The sequence below is a fragment of the Argopecten irradians genome, chromosome 11 (assembly GCF_041381155.1).
Source record: "Argopecten irradians isolate NY chromosome 11, Ai_NY, whole genome shotgun sequence".
Taxonomy (NCBI): domain Eukaryota; kingdom Metazoa; phylum Mollusca; class Bivalvia; order Pectinida; family Pectinidae; genus Argopecten; species Argopecten irradians.
The window spans coordinates 23,548,644-23,567,053 of record NC_091144.1 but is presented as its reverse complement, the minus strand read 5'-3'; the positions used below and the strand labels follow the sequence as shown (position 1 = coordinate 23,567,053).

At 35.6% G+C, this 18,410-nt stretch overlaps 1 protein-coding gene across 2 annotated transcripts in view; it reads left to right on the top strand.

Moving 5' to 3' along the window:
- The window catches only part of LOC138335049 (adhesion G protein-coupled receptor A3-like), a 55,379-nt gene that overhangs the window by 18,695 nt on the left and 18,274 nt on the right, over positions 1-18,410 (top strand). For both annotated transcript variants that reach the window (XR_011210226.1, XM_069283953.1), the window contains exons 5-8: positions 3,199-3,758; positions 4,722-4,871; positions 5,836-5,930; positions 6,569-6,767. Coding sequence is in view for 1 of the 2 variants with exons in the window: in XM_069283953.1 (XP_069140054.1) it covers positions 3,199-3,758; positions 4,722-4,871; positions 5,836-5,930; positions 6,569-6,767 (1,004 nt within the window). In the remaining variant the exon portion in view is untranslated. The remainder of the gene's footprint in view (positions 1-3,198; positions 3,759-4,721; positions 4,872-5,835; positions 5,931-6,568; positions 6,768-18,410) is intronic.

Below are 18,410 nucleotides of genomic sequence, written 5' to 3'. Positions count from 1 at the left end.
TCCACATCTTTTTTCTGGACTGCTGGTCTACTGAATTTCTAACTATGTAATTGATAAAAAAAAAAATCCAACCAATTCATTGGTTTGCTGGTTAGCAAAAAAACAACAACAATGTAATAACATGATTTATGTGGTTATCGGAAAGGCTTAGTTTTATAAAGATTTCATAAAACGTAAGGATGCCTATAGACATGGGAATGTAATATAAGATGCGAATCAGATCGAAGACGCTGTGATGTTTAGTGCGATAGACAAAATGCCTGCTTTCATACAACGTTTGCTGGCGTACAAGTCCAAATGAGGAACATGATGAACAGGTTAATATGGAGTCTGTTTCCAGGACTCATTTGGTCCAGTTATTTTCACATAAATCCTTTGAGCTTATGATTTTAAATAGGTTTTGCCCTAAAGACGTAATTTTATTGTTTCGGTCCTGACTTTAGTCTGGCGTTCACAGATCTAGGTTATATGTGGCGGTCTACACTGGTCTAGTGTAGTGGAGGCTCCCGGAGCTAAACATATCAATATCTGTTTTTGTCAATTATTTCTCGGTGATATGTAAATCTGATTGTCTGAAATAAGGTTAGGCTATAGGTGTTTAAGACAGAATTCTGTGGGGTAGTGATAAAAGGGATGTGTTTGACAGTGGTCTTTTGTATTTTAGTGGTGTGACTTCTATGGCTATTCTTGTCAAATATGCTAATCTCATAAAGAATTGTAATAAATTTATACGTTTTCTTTAATTAATGATGTAGAATTGATGGAATCAAAACATCGTTGAGCAAATTATGGTCTAGTTGCCTAAATGTTGTTTACAATATCTTTTCAAATCATAATAAAAGACATCGTGACCTAGATAAAGTGAGTTATTGGTTACTGTGACCTATATCTCGGGAGTCATAATTACTGTGACCTACTTTTGGTGATTTATTGGTTAGTGTGACCTACATTTGGTGATTTATTGGTTAGTGTGATCTATATCTTGACAGTCATCAGTTTCTGTGACCTACATTTGGTGATTCATTGGTTACTGTGACCTAAATCTAATGGTGTAATTGATAAATTTGACCTAATATCTTGGTGAAACATAAATACACTATCTAAAAAATTTCATTTCTCTCATCATATGTGTATCTGTGTTAAAGTCTGCCAGATTTGTAGTATTATAAGTATCCATTACATCACCCAGGTACAAGTATGGATTTTTAGTTATAATGATTTATTACAAGGTCAACCACCATAACAGATAGTGTGACCTAAATCTAATTATCTGATACTATGTATAGCTACAAGTCCATCACTGACATGGGACTTGATCATCATATGTTGCTAAGAAAAGTTGAATTTGCAAAATCAGGTCAAATAATTTAATTCTTGAAATATTTACCTTGGGCTTATATACTATAGGTATGCTGTATACTTGAACCATACAATAATAGGTTAATTTGTATAAATTAACATAGATAATCCGATTTAAAATGCCTCTTGAAACAGTCCTGAAGAAATTCCTACTATGTTTACAATAGTCTTAGGAAATCTTGACTTGAATGACTATAAGGCAATCATTTTCTTTAAATATTGGTGATATCTAAAAAGAATTGAATGTGGTATCTCTTATCATATACAGCTCTAGTGAGGGAAAAACATGGGTGATACAAAGTATGCTCTTGTTGTGGTTTTGATTTCAATTTATTCATGCAGTAAATTAACATGTGATGGTATAAAAGACCATTGAAAAATTTCACAGTTTCAATGGGAAAGGATATGAGAGAATCACACGTTTGACCAAAGTCCCTCAGGCTTTTGTTTAGCTAATTTGGGACCTAGTCTGTCACTCAGAAAGACTAGCCCTGTAATTACTTGACCCCTCGAAGAGTTCCAGCAGGGGAGGTCACTCAGGTGTCAAATTTCATTACACACCTCCGTACATGATTATTCGACCATTGTTGTAATTGTTGAGATTGGTATTGTGTTTTCTCCGGATGATCATTGTGATTTTCGACTTCCGCTAGGTATGTGTACCACTTGGTTCCCCAGATACCCTTTAGTTCAATATGAGGCTGTCTGGGTCAACAGAACAGATGTTCGGGTCGTTAGGTTATGTCAGTGTAGCCTTGGGGTAGGGGATGTCTATTAGTGATAGATTTTGTCAGTAAAGCCCAGGGGTAGGGGACGTTTATTAGTTATAGGTTATGTCAGTAAAGCCCAGGGGTAGGGGACGTTTATTAGTTATAGGTTATGTCAGTGTAGCCCAGGGGTAGGGGACATTTATTTGTTATGGGTTATGTCAATGTAGTCCAGGGGTAGGGGATATTGTCAATAACATAGCAATTGTAGTGTGCCACTTTTCATGCAGGCACCATTAAAATTTTGACAACTTTCTTAGGTAATAGAGGGTAAATATTATTTCTGATGGAGTATTAGTGATAATGAGACATGACCCATGGATGAGAACTCTTCCAAGGGTGTTTGGATTGCTTGAGAAGGGGCTGTCTTGATATTGCTATAGGTATGAAATCTAATATGTGTTATAATGTGGGAGGAAGAAGGGAGGAAAATGAATGTCCTAATATCCTGCCACAAGTAGGGGGGGTGTGAGGGAGGGATATCCATCTTTATCCAGGTATGTGTGGGGTCCCTGCCCATTACCAATGACACTGCTGATACTGCACAGCCTCCAATACTAGCTGATTTATGTTAGAGATGGTCAGACATTAAGGGGGACAGATAGGTAATTACACAGAGAAGGTCACCGTTCTCTGTCTGTCTACTGCCTGATCTATAGCACTGTATATCAGTTGCTGTGTCTAAGGCATTTGTTTAAGTGCACATGTACCCTTGTTATAGCTGATTTAAGACTGCTTTTATACCTGGTGTGAATAAAATAAGAGTTACTTCCCCTTAGACATATCAAGAATATGTGTGTGTCAGTCATTACTTACATTTAAAAGTGATGTATAGAAGAGTTGATTGCAATTATAAAAATGTATCATTGTTATACGAGTTGGTTAAAGGAGAGATATATATATTCCAGCTAAATTACCAGAATTGCTTAAAAGAATTGTTTTCTGTTGTACTGTACAAAAATTACAAATTTGATTTATCTTTAATAAAATAAAGGATTAGAAATGAAAAAATTGAAAATTGATTTTAAAAAGTAGAAAAAGTATAAATTTCTTATTTTCTTGTATTCTTTAGATCGACCACTAGAGCTGCCTCTGTTTGAGATTACGCCCAGTAAAAGTCAGGTGGTGTTCGAGGGCGACAAGATTCCATTCGAGTGTCAGGCGTCTGTCGTCGACGAAAACATGAATATGTTCTGGGTGAGAAAAGGTGTTGTAGTTACAACCAATCGATCTGAAGGGATCTATGTACATAAATACACGTCACAGGACCGCACCATGAGGACCCAGAGATTGTTATTAAATAACCTCGGCAAGGATGATACAGGAATATGGCAGTGTATGGTAACCACACCACAGGGAAATGTCTCGGACGATATCAACATCGTCGTCATCTCTAGTTCCGCTCTCTACTGTGTGGCTATCACATCAAAAACAGAACGAGGCATCTACAAGTGGCCGAAAACAGTGGCTGGTGTGCGGAGTGAACTCCCTTGTAAGAGAGGTCAAGATCGACTTGCGACCTATGATTGTACACCAGAGGGCCATTGGCGCGATCTCAATGTTGATCGATGCGAGTTCACTAGCGATACGACGCGGAAACTCCAGGCGATCGGACAGAGTCTGACAGATAATGTAAGTATATATTGTAAAGTTAATATCAAGCTAACAAACACATCTCTTACGCAGCTTAGGTTTTATATCTGATAGCAAGTGAAAAGGTCATCTGCCCAGCCAGGTTCGTTCATTCTATGCACTCAAAATGAAGTTGCCTTAGCATAATGCTGTACAGATTCTAAGCTGTTTATTATATTGGGGGTAAAATCTAGGATGTATATTGATAAATCTGTAATCACTCGCGTTTGATGATTTTCCAATTCCAAAAAATGTAGGTCAAAATACCTAATTAGGTCAGCATTATATTTTAGATGTCATTTGTAATAGCTTTTGAAATGCTTCCCTTTGAAGTGACTTGTAGTCAATATTACTTCAAAGTGAAATATTGCCATCAGAATTTTTTCCCCTTTAACTTGTTTGCCGATGTAATTGTTTAGTTAAAGGCGTAGCTCTGTGTTGATGAACTCTGATAATTATCTTTATTGATGATTTTATTTTTAGGGCCCCTCATCGAGTCAGTTGCAGATGTCCACAGATTGTATTTTAGAGATGATAATTTAATTTTTGATCCTAAATTGCAGTCATGTCTCACATTTGACGAAGTTAATTACAAAACACAAAAATCTGAGATAATCTCAAATGTTGTTTGTGAAGCAAAGCTTCAAGCTAGGTCAAGGCCATTTCTGTGATTGGCAGATTACATCATCGAAGGTTAAAACCATTCAAGCTAAAACTAAAAGAAACAAATTTGAAATTTCTATTATTGTGTTTCTTTTAGTCAGTTTCAGTTGCTAGGTTACTCTTATTGTCTAGCTGAATAGATTAGTTACTAGATAAAATATGTAACTATGTTGTCTATTTTAGTTGCTAGGTAACTCTTTAAATGTGTTACATTGCTAAGAAATTTTCCTGGTGTATTTCATGTCAATTTCCATTTACAAGATAAATGTGTTCAGTTTCCATGTAACTTGTCTATTTCAGTTGCTGGGTAACTCTAGTGGCTTGCTAAGGACAATGCGTAACCTACAGAAGTTGGTGTTGACCCCGAGCCAGTTATCATACTCCACAGACCTTACCCTGGTGTCTCGCGCCCTTGATAGGATGGCACCATACGCCTACCAGCAAGAAGAGGTAGTGTATTGACATATGACTTGGCCTGCCAAATCTTCCCTAACGTCCTGTCTCACTGTTCATGTTCTAGATCCCAAACACCCTATCAAACTTTTTAAGTCCCAGATGATGATCCAAACAGCCTCCACTCACCCTACCCCAAATTCATGTCCTAGGTCCTTCCCCTCCCCACACCCTGCTTTGTCCTAGATTCTAACACTCAACCACCTACCTTCTCCTATTTTGTCTCAAATCTATCTCTCCAGTCTTTTCTCTCATGTTCCAAACACAGTATTCCTCCTGCCTTATCCCAAATCTCAAACACCTTATGCCACATTTCATATGGAAGACTATTAATTCCGTCTTTGCATATTATAGTGACCCCCGTTGCGGATAGGTATCGATTTTGTCATTATTTTGTGGGTGACACTTATGTCATTTTGTTTGAAAAGTATGACGTTACGCTTGCAAACACAGATCACAATCAATATCTACCTGAAAGGGCGATAACTATATAAACCCAATCTACCTGAAAGGGCGATAACTATATAAACCCAATCCACCATCCAACCCTGTACTCCAGTTCATAGCGTCTCTGGTAACTACCCATAGACACCAAAACATGTATGGGTATTTGAGCTCCATGCCATACATTCCCACTTTTTTTGCACTCCATGAACCAAGATACCTGACCCAAACATCTAAATTCCTGCTCCACCAGCCTAGATCTCACCTTACATGTCCAATTAAAACCACAACACTTCACATGTTATACTTTTTCAACACCACTCTATTTGTATATGATGATACCATTTATTAACACTTTAAGGGCCTCATACTTTCATGGTAATAAAAACTGGATGTTATGTTTATATGTACAAAATTACACTATATACATGTGTAATTAATTCTCTTCCATGTTATAATTAACATTTGGTGGATGTATATTATATAACACTATCAATGTTTGTATGTTATATAACAGTTGGCGGACTCCCTGTTGAACATCGTGAGCCTGCTGTTGAATTTACCAGCCAGTATGTTCCTGTCGGAGCAGAAAGCTTCCAAGGCTTGTACCAGGTGAGGGACTTACATTGTAATATATATGGGAAGGGAGGTAACTCAATCTAAATATATCCGACACACTGAGCTGTAAACATCAGTACAATGTATATTGGTAATGAGTAATTAATTTGCTATAAAGGATTTATCTTAAGCTTGAGGATAAAGAATTGTTTCAAATTTCTTTGAATTTTGAAATAGCTTTTGAGAATGAGTTTATGTTGTTTTGTTGTTGTTAATTAATGGAGTCTCCTCATAAGTATAAATTTTATGTTATTCAAAGGGAGACAACAGCTATATTCTTATTGATGCTCCAAATACGGTACTAAATCTCTGAATTCTCATAAAAGGGAATAACTGATGTACCTAAAAAACATAATTAAAAAAAGGAAAAAAACAATTTGGTCTCCATAAAAAAAAAAAAAAATGAAGTCGTGCAACTGGAATTCATCTGAATGACTGACACTATAACAATAGACAAGATATAATGTATAGATTTGTAGAGGACAATGGTAACTTTGAGAATCGGGGTGGCAGGAGAGGAAGCATTAAAACAAGAGGCACAAACATACCACAATTGAATATTTCCATCATTCTTACGTCCAACATTTATGGTTTGATATTTCATGATTCATCGTAATTTGCTTTCCTAACAGGTTGATAACTGTCATAGAAGGTATTCCTCACCAGTCCCGGAGACAGAACATCACCAAGTACTCCGAGAACATCGCGTTGGAGGCTCGGACAGTGTCCGTGGACGAGTTTCCAGGAATTACCTGTCTCGCCTTTACCAGTATCTTCAGCTGTCAAAGCGGCATTGTCGACACTTCACCCTCATTCACAAAGAAACAAAATGTGAGTAGACATATATCTAGGAAAAAAGAAAGTGATAAATAAATAGTAATTTCTATTTTCTTTGATCAGGAATAGTTTTATAATATCTTATTATGTAAATCAGGATAATCTACAAATAGGTGAAATTGTACTCGAAGTAATTCCTGATGATTTAGTGAAGTTTGTAAAATTATATCTTCCAAAGTCCTAATAGAATCATGATATTTCTTAAAAAAAAATCAAAAAAAAAAAAAATCAATGTTTTGTGAAAAATTGTGTAGCCTCCATATGCATGTAGTACAGGTCAATGTAATATGATTTATGACAGTGTAAAGACTTAAAGATGCTCCACCGCCGACAAATGGTATTTTTTCACTATCAAAAACAGGAGCAGACGATTTAGTATTTTTCTTCAGTTACAAAAGTTACTTACTTTACACCATTACCGCCATTGAAAAGTTTGAGCTTCTCATTCTACGTCAAGTTAGAAATACGAAAAATAATTAATTGCATCCCGAAAAAATTCCGACGCACTATATCCTATATGGAATGAAGTACTGATTGCGCATGCACCAAAGACAAAATGAAAATATATATATTATTTTTGTGTTGATTAGACATACATACACACGACTGAACACCAATTATATTTCAAATAATGAATATCATTCATGCTCTGTCGGCGGTGGAGCATCTTTAAAGATTCTATATCTCGAGATCTTTAATAATGTAATTAACTTTGAAAATAGAAAGAAACATCATATTAATATGAGTGTTACTGCAACGACTGGGTATTTATAAATTAAAGAACTAAGAGACAGACAGATGAATGCACAGACAGACTGATGGATACTAATAAATAAACAAACAAATGATTGTGAATGGCAAAGAAAATTAATGGACAAACAAAGATAAAGAAATATATTTAGTACCAGACGTATTTACACATCAAATAACAAATGAATTATTAACTGTAAATGAAATTTGATCATAACACATAATAGTAATCAAAGACTTGTGCAGTATTACATTTCATCAGATAATCCGCCCGATATCCAGTGACTTTGCACATGTAATATATTGTTCAAATGTCACTACTGTAATATATAACCTGGAACACTTTTCATTGACTGGAAATTCATGGTGATGTCACAATTGATGTCATGACGTCAGGATTGCAGGACTTTGTGACAAAAATGCTGGCCTCCGCAATGTTTTCACAACACATTTTGAAGTTGAGATTCTTTGAAATGTAGGTTGCTCACAAGGCTTGCCAAAATATACATATAAAAAACTTCTTAGACTTGTTCCATGAAATCTCATTTGAAAAGAATACTCATCTAAAAACCATATACATATGCATAATATATTATGCAGGCGTGAGTATTACCATAGAGGTGAATGGTGTTTGCATATATTCAGCTCAGATGCATACCTTACATAATTACATAAATATAGACTCGTTATGTAATTAACAGAGACCCATAAATGTTCATAGTTTCTGAGTTACATAAATGCCATGAATATTTCTTTACCAAATTAACATAACTAGAATGCAGATGATTACAACTGTATGTAAATATACTGACCCACAATGCTATACTGGGTACTAATCTTTTAGAATATTATTCATTTATGAATCATCATGTAAGATATGTATGATAAATATTTAACTGATGCATACCATCATTTCATAATAAAACCACTTCTGATAGGAACAAAATTGTTGAAATCGTTATGGAGGAACAAATTGTTGATATTCATTTTTTTTTTTTATATTTTTATCATTGATATATATGTCCATGTCTTATTTTAGCCCAGTGCGCACTAGACAACTTGCACCAAGAAAATGTGTGTGTATTTTATTATTATATGTAGTGAATTAGTAACCGAGTGGTTAAGATGCCCTAACTGACACATATATTACCACAAGCCCTCCAATTAGGAGTTCGAATCAGAGATGGAGCAGTTGCCAGGTACGAACATTAGGTCAGTAGTTTTTCTCTGGTCACTCAGGTTTTCTTATATCTCCTCAACTGGACACATTCTTAAATAACCCTGTCTGTTAATCATTATTATTCTGTATTTGTGTATTACAGAGTTATCACCCTTGCGGGTAGGTATTGATTATGACGTCATGTGTTTGCGAATGTACCGTCATACTTTTTGGAGAAAACAAGGTGATTTGTGCTTACAAAATAATGACGTTACAATTGATACCTGCTCGCAAGGGAGCTAACTCTGTAATATGCAAATATGAAATAAGCCATAAAACAAAAATGAACAAACTTTAGAGACATTAGGCATTGTTGTTTTATATAATTTACAAGGATTTTTGTTTGTTGAAGTATCAACACTTATATAATAGTGTAGATATTGGTACTATGTTTGTTAAAAAAAAAAAGGAAAAATTAAATATCTGTCGATCTGTATGTACATAAGGAAAAGATAGCTCTGTGAACTTTTTGTGAATGATATTAGTTTTTTGTAAGTTACTGATCTTGATAAGATGAGAAATTCAGGATTTATAGCCAGAACCAGATATGCACGCTTTACAAATCACATTCACTGTGCAGTATAACTTCCCTAACACTGCTGATATACTGTAATTATTCATGGTGTTATGTTACCTAAATCCCGTGAATAATTTTCAATAAAGAAATGAGATACAAGTTACATAACCTGAATGGAATCCACTTTTGATTTCATAAAAAAATGTGGTTTTACCTGGATCAACTGTGCCCTGTTTTATATCCGTTTTATCTCTGATGTATGATAAAACTGAATTACTGTGTAATTTTCAGCATGTGACCGGTGTGTAGAGATATATCATAGCCAAGTATTATCTTTTACACAACTTACACTATCTCTTGTTCCCGAATGTGAAGTATAGTTAGAGGCACTGACATGAATATTGTGTTGTCTATGTGACATTTTCCTTGCCGTCTTAAGGTTCTTAGTCACAGACTCAGAGCTCTTGCTCAGAGAAAAGTTTCTCAATATATAAATACAAGAGGAGATGAAGAGGGAGGGACTATCAAAATGAATTCTCCACTTTCTGCTTTGATTAATGACAAGAAGAAATCCATCTTCATACTCATCTTGTTTGCATTTTTACCTGTGTGAAAATTTAACTGTTTAGATATTAATTCATTTTGGTGAGTGTTTAGAAAGTCATGTATCATGGGTTTTTTTCTCCTGTCGCGATTCTGACTGATAACGTCCTGTATTAGCTAGGCAGTTTTTGCCAGAAGCTATATACCTTAGTTAGATCCATTCTGCTTCCCAAACGATTTTTGTTGTGTTAATGTATTTTAGATGAGCGGTATGGTACGAGTGTTGACGGTAAAACCGAGTCGTGTTTGTCTAGTATAATAGCAGCCATTATCTCCCTTTTGTATGCTTTTCTCCAGAAGAAATGAAGTGCACTGAACATTTACAGATTCCACGTTTTCATTCAAATCCAACGGCCAGTATCAATATTTTCTTAGGATTTGCTGGACACTTGTTACCTGTGGAGGCCCTGCAAGGTTTTAGTTACCTGGAAATATGACGACAGGTGAAAGTACAAACTGGGTCGGAGAATAAACGGACTCGGTGGAGCGAGATTTAAAGCAAATTATCGAGTTTTGTTTATGACATACCCTGATAATATTGTACTGTCTGTGGGGCTGTACATTTTTCTGCTGCGGTATAATGGCCAGGTAATTATTTTCATAATTGCGTGGTGTTATGCCGATGTTCTAACCGATAAACCAGTATATACGAGCCCAAAGCACAGTGTTATTGTATGGAAACCCACTGAAGCACGACTTATTTAAGCAGGACTATGATGATAATTGAAGGTAAAATGTCGATGCAGATTTGCGGCGAGATATTTATGCCACTGTCCCTACCACATACAGAGGGCTACTACGACAGGCTTTGTCAATGAACTCTACACCATTGTAGGACAACTTGTGTCCCACATTGTGGCCAGTCCTGCAGATAGTTCATTAATCCAGTTGACCACTGTCCAGTGTATATAGTGGACAAGTCTTCTGTACCTGACTGACCGTTACCTGTGTACATGTAAAATAGATGAGGGCGGCCGACATTCGGTGTGCCGTTCATACAACCTAGAGGAGAAGAACAGGTGAGCTAAATGTTTGTATCTATCATACTGTCATCTATTGTTAATCAGGAATTTCAAACACCTTAGTCTGAAACAGAATATTAGAAGAAAAATGTACAGTTTTTTTGGCAAATCTTTAAAAATTGATAGGATACAATGGTGCCTTGATCTGTGTGTAATGAAATGAATTTGTTTGTTTTTTTGTCATTATGCAATAAATGAAACTAGAACTACCAAAATATAACACTTGGTTATAATAATTATATTTTAACTGGAATTTGATTATCAAGAAAAAATAAATTAAGCATCAACTAGGTCTATAAACTATATGACAATACTTAGTAGTCTTACAATACTATGTACTATCTTATATGAGTTACAGAGAATTTTGTGAAAAACTGAAATCATGAATTTCAGAAAGTGAAATATTACTAAAGCATGAAATTAAATAGAATATAGAAATCTTTTAACAAATGATATTGATTTGATAATAATTCTTTATAGATAGATAATTGAGTGACTTAAAACTTCTTTTTTTTGTGTTTAAATTTAATTTTTCCATCGTTCACTTTATACGTCCATGCAGTATATATAAAAACAGTATAAAGATCGTAACATTAAAGATCATAATGATCACTCAACCATAACTGAGTGACTGAGGGCAAAGCCATTTGTACCATTACGCTATACTATCTGGTTAGCGGTAGTTATTTGGTCGGAACCTTAATTATGTTTATCAGGAATTTTAATTGGCCTTACGCAAAATTTAGCCTGCCGACCACCATGATTAATGACCCTACTCATTTGTCTTAATTCGTTCCAGGTATTATATGCCTCCATCGTTACGAATAATGTCGGATAGAATACTTAATGTATATTTTTGTGAAAGTTACCAAACTAGAATACTTAATGTATATTTTTGTGAAAGATACCAAACTAAAATACTTAGTGTATATTTTAAAGAAAGATACCAAGCTCATACTCTCAAATACTGTAATATGTACTGTTCTTCAATTATACTCATAGTATAAAAAACAATGTTTAAACGGAGTGTAAAGGAATCATGAAAGGTTGGTACATTGAAAATAAGAGGGAAATTAAACTGGGCATTTTTTTCAAGGAAAGAAAGAAATTGAAAAGCCAACAATGGAAGTTTATTGGATGAAGCAAAACAAAACCAAATTACCTGTTCTTATCTCTAAAACTTTGTTTGTTTGCTTCTATCCCGCACCACCAAATTTCAGTGATAACAGCTAGAGTTTATTTATCAAGGAGTTGAAGCTAAATATATTTGCAATAGAAAGAATTTTGACAATATTTTGAAACTCTGATGAGTTTCTGATGAAATTCTTATCAGCTTTTGTTGTTTGCTGTTTGTGTATCTCTGTATATACATAAACTTCAGTTTGTAGTGGCTGGTGGCTACTTTAGAAGTGCACATGACACAATACAGACTGAGGACTTTCAAAAATTATACATATAGTTTAAATACTATTTCTTGCTAAAAGGCACAGCTTAAAAACAGCTGGCAGGTGAAATGATGGATCATGTTAACATTACAATCTGCAATCTTTAACTGGATGGAGTAAGGTGAAATATGTATGATGAATACACACACATTCAGCTGCATCCCACCACTATTTATCCTCTCCCCCCACCCCCTATTTATCCTCTCCCCCCCCACCCCCTATTTATCCTCTCCCCCCACCACCCCCTATCTACCCTTCCCCTTCAGGGGACCCTCAACCCACCCCTGACGTTACAACAGATGTGTTGTTTATAAGACCTATATACCCGGTGTTGTTTGGTGTAATGTGATCCCTGTATATACTTACGACTTTTGTGTTTTTCTAAAGGATTGATTCGCTGTGAATTCTAGATCATTGATTTCACCATGGGTTCTTTATGGCCAGTTATGTACAGATAATTTTTCAGACAAATGGAAGGCGGAGGTTAAAGACGGGTCACCATGGTGACAGATGTTGACCTGCACTAGGTTAGAAGTAATCACAATAGGAAGATTTTATCACTGACAGACTACCCTGCCCACCAAATCTGTAGATCAACAAGATTTCTTCCTCCCTGGAATAACAAAACAACACCAAATACGACCAAATACGCCAAGATCCCTTAGCTTTTACGGTAGAATAACAATACCTGGACATTTTAATGGTTCTCTATGTGTCAACTGTACTGGCTACTAGTATCCGGTATTATAATGGCTTAACGATTTTTCCTTTAGGGACATTATTATTTAACACATACAGTCCTTGTTAGTCAAGTTTGTTTTGATAAGAGATGTAATTTTGAAGAGGTTTTATAATACAAATAGTAAATATGCTATGTACACGAGATATCTATAACTTCACAGGTGTGTATAGGACTGGTTTGGTATCCATATAAAGTTATGTTGGCCCTGCAGGTACGGCGTTATAATTATACCTGCTGCCCCTATTGCATGATCGTAAAAGGCGACTAAATTTAGGATTTCATCTTTTCTTTTCTACCTCACTTGCTTTCTTCTTCCTATCGTCTCTCTTGACACCGCCTCACTTTTGGTCTTCAGTTGAGCGTTCGCTCCTGTGAAAAAGGCTCTGGGTTCTGTCCCCTGGCCAAGATACACCATAATCTATAAAATTGGTAGTTTCTGCTCCTGCTTAGCGCTCAGCGTACGACTTATTCGCCCGTTGTCAGTGTAATGTGACCGGATGGGTTGTGTTGTTTAATGTCTTCTGTGGCATGTTTCAGTGATAGAGCACTTTAAAAAGGGCAACAGTTCCACTATACAAGAAGACACAACACGAACATACCACAGTCTCCCAAAACACGCACTTCGCACTATGTACACGCTACACAAACGCATAAATGGGTGGCCGTCCTTACTTGACCTGGCTGTTAAAAGGATGTTAATTAATCAAACAAACATAGTTACTTTTATGTCACCTTGTACCAGCAGCAACCCTTTACTTAAAATGTTTCAATAGCTCAGCCTCCGAGCCCTACTCGATTTGCCATCATCTGCATCTCAACTTCCAACCACTATAGATTTGTATTAACATTTAAAATCAAATCGTCTTGACCTTGCTTTCAAAGTAAGATTGATTTAATTCAAATATTATGTAATGCTGAGATTTAAAGAAAGCACTTTCATATTGGTCGACATTTATAAATAACCCCAGAAATATAAGAATAAAAGTTTCCAATTAACAGGTCAATTAGGCCTTTTACTGCATGGCTGCATGCAGTCAAAGAGCAAACAGAATTTCATTATATTTTATTAAATTGATCAATTTATTTACACTAGAATAAAACTTTAGATCAGATTCTATTGAAAAATACATATTATTAATTTGAGAACCTTTTGTAAACTGCATTGCATATGATGACTTTGGTATTTGAGTTTTTGAGTACTGTTGTTTGTAGATGGTTTTTCCCAGGTAACTCTGGCTTCCCCCTCTACCACTATAGCTGTTCACTAGACGTAAAACACCAACAAATTAAGCTGTGTAGCACCAAAAACTTAACCATATTTACCAGTAGTTCCTTCATCAAATATGACACATATCTCAAAACTTGTGAGAGCTTATTATCAAATGTCCTCAGTTACATAACACGCAGTTATGACACATTCTAGATTATGCTAAAAGCCGGGTTGAAAAGAGACCCGCTAGGTTTTTAATCATAGCAGGAATTTGCTTCAGTTGCAGAAAAACTGATTTCCATGGAAACATGAGGTACATGTTATAAAGACAAAATATCTATAAAGTTTTTGGGGGAACGCCACTATCCTGCTGCTTAAGTATGATAAAGACAATTTAAAATTTACCCCTGTATACTTTAAAAATCAGATAAGAAAATCGAAAAATTGGTCATGTAGGCTCGAGCTTGGTAGCCTAGGTATTCGGTAAAGCAGGGGAAACACCAACTCTTCATTGGAAGTTCCTTGATAACACAGCCATTAGAGCCACTGACTTGACTAGGTCGGGCCTCGGAGGTCTGAGTGCAAAAATACTACTGTTTACTTGTCATTAACAGGGTCCATACATGTTACTGTTGGCCTCTCCAGACACATTCATTGTTAAAATCCAGAGTAAAAAAAAAAATTGTTCGGACCAGTGACCTGGGATGAATTTAACACCGTCTGCTGTAAGCTGACCCAAGTAATTATAACATTGAATCTGCAGAGGAATATTTACATGTGTTCGTGCCCCAGTGCTGTTTGTTTCCACTGGGCTGACTACAGGGAATTCAGTGAATGAGATTGTGATTTTGTGTGTGCTTTACCTGGCATTAGTTGTAACTTCGTACCCTGGGACATATTGCTCTGGGATTTACCTGTACACACAGTAGACATGGGCCTCATGGATATCTGTGCAGGTAAGACTGGTCAATTGTGGACAATATGGTCACTTAAGGATGTAAATACTTGAATGTTGGTATCCTCATAAGGTTGAGAAAAAGAAGTGATCTTGAGAAATATAAAATCCAATCTTACAAAACATAAACAGCTTTTTGTACATTAAATATTTTCTAGTTTAACTCTTTAAAAAGCATTGTGAACGCTAATAGATAAGCAGTTATATTTGACATAATTTGAGTAATTATTGAGATACATAATTTGAGTAATTATTAAGATACATAATTTGAGTAATTATTGAGATACATAATTTGAGTAATTATTGAGATACATAATTTGAGTAATTATTGAGATACATAATTTGAGTAATTGAGATACATAATTTGAGGCATTATTGAGATATTAAATGAAAGGTTACAGAAATCAATGACGTTGAAACCACCACTTACTTACTTATTCATTAGCGTCCTATAAGGTCACTGGTCAAATCATTCTTGTAGGTCACAGGTCAACTTTTTCTATATTTGTTCTTTGTAGGTCTGTGATGAACTTATGATTTTGTTGAATTAAATTGTAATTTCAGTACTTTTGAAGGTCATTTTCATATTGGAAATCTCTCTTATTTGAATCATAGGTAAGATTTTTCATGGGTCAAAGGTCATTCAGTTTTAAAGATTTCTGTAGAAATTAGGGTTCTTTGTTTTCAATGTCAGAAGTTTTGGAACTTTCTGACTCCATCTTTCTGAATCAATTGCCAAGATTGATATAAGGTCATCCTCCATATTTTGTGAGATCTGTCTCTAAACATTACTACAAATCTTGGTCAGGGGTCAGCTTCCTAGGTCAAAGGTCCACTTATGAGGTCAGATTTTAACCCTCCCCCCTTCCTGTGTTTATGCTGTAAGGTATATACAGATAAGATATCTTGTAACCCCTGTGTTAGAGGTGTCCGACATCTTCACATGGTATTTCCTGTGTTCCTGTAGAAGTAAGGCTCAATGGTGCTTACATACCCTATCACCTGTTGGTGTTAAAACAAGGAAGCCAAATTCCTGAGGGGCCGATTAGTCACTTTGTCAAAATTATTATCATACCCAATCTCTCTCGGTGATAGCCCCACTTATATAGGATTAGGATAGGTATTTTTCACTATAAATTGTCAATGTGTTTTATACATATGTAAATTGGTATCCCTCTTCAGTGGATCAGGGTGTAGTTGATGTTGTTATGAAATTGTTTTCAATATTGGGGGTCAAAATATTTAAAATGATGAAATCATATATTATAGGTTTGTAATTCTGCTGGGAAACTGTTTTACAATCAAAGTTGCAAACATCATTCCTGCAATAAGTACTGGGTTCAATTGTAATGGTAACAGATTATCCCACATGATCATGGCACATCATTTGTGACTACTAATGATAAAGATTGAGAACCAGATCCAGTAAAACATGCTGAACCAACCTCAGGAACAAACAAAATTACAAGCATAGTATATATTATACAATACAATATTATAATATCATAATTAAGCTAAACCTGTCTATAAAGACCATCATAGGGGCAAAAAAACAGGTTTTATAGTGGTCTTTATACAAAGATCAAATTGTGTTGGAATTGGCCATTTGATACCCCAGATCTTATTAAGCAGGTGGTCTTTTTACAGAGATTGGTTTTTAATGCAGTTTTTACTTTCAGAACTTTTAAGTGAAGGCAGCTTGACTACAAGGTTGCATGTATATGGTGGGAACAACTATTAACCAATATATCTGATTTAAATGTCATCTTTCTACATGTAACAGCACATGTTTTGATGCTATATAAAGGTTTGTGCAGTATTTCTCTCACATCTCTCGAGCACTTGAGATTTTAAGCCTGTGTTCACATGCAGAGTCAGGTTTCTGTACAGGGAACCTTACAAAACAACTTGTTAGTTTTCTATAGGTACACAAACAGGATGGTTTCTGAATATATAAAACTGAATCTGACAGATTGTTACAATAAACAGGATATTAAGGAATTTACTGGCATTGCTGTCTCCCTGTAGGTAATTCAGGAGATGTTATTTTGGACTCTGATGTCTCTACAACTTCTTTTTGAACTAGCCTCTACATTAGTATATATGAGCAGTTATAGTCACAAGTTAAGTTTCAGGCCATATGTGAACTCTCTTCAGCGTATGATTTGTTATTTTAAAATAGTTCACATAGGGACTATAACTCTTGAATATTGCTCAGATATAGAAGCTAGCTAGATAAAAATAATAGAGAAATCAGAGTCCAAAAGAAAAAACAACTTATCTATACTTTGGTATACTCAGAAGAGCCAGTGGCTGTTGTTGAGGTGTCAGACAATTGACCTCTTGTCAAGTGGTTAAAATGTCTAATATTCTACCACTAGCCCTCCACCTCTGGGTTACATTTGTCAAGTGGTTAAAATGTCTAATATTCTACCTTTAGCCCTCCACCTCTGGGTTACATTTGTCAAGTGGTTAAAATGTCTAATATTCTACCTTTAGCCCTCCACCTCTGGGTTACATTTGTCAAGTGGTTAAAATGTCTAATATTCTACCACTAGCCCTCCACATCTGGGTTACATTTGTCAAGTGGTTAAAATGTCTAATATTCTACCACTAGCCCTCCACCTCTGGGTTACATTTGTCAAGTGGTTAAAATGTCTAATATTCTACCTTTAGCCCTCCACCTCTGGGTAACATTTGTCAAGTGGTTAAAATGTCTAATATTCTACCACTTACCCTCCACCTCTGGGTTACATTTGTCAAGTGGTTAAAATGTCTAATATTCTACCACTAGCCCTCCACCTCTGGGTTACATTTGTCAAGTGGTTAAAATGTCTAATATTCTACCTTTAGCCCTCCACCTCTGGGTTACATTTGTCAAGTGGTTAAAATGTCTAATATTCTACCTTTAGCCCTCCACCTCTGGGTTACATTTGTCAAGTGGTTAAAATGTCTAATATTCTACCACTAGCCCTCCACCTCTGGGTTACATTTGTCAAGTGGTTAAAATGTCTAATATTCTACCTTTAGCCCTCCACCTCTGGGTTACATTTGTCAAGTGGTTAAAATGTCTAATATTCTACCACTAGCCCTCCACCTCTGGGTTACATTTGTCAAGTGGTTAAAATGTCTAATATTCTACCACTAGCCCTCCACCTCTGGGTTACATTTGTC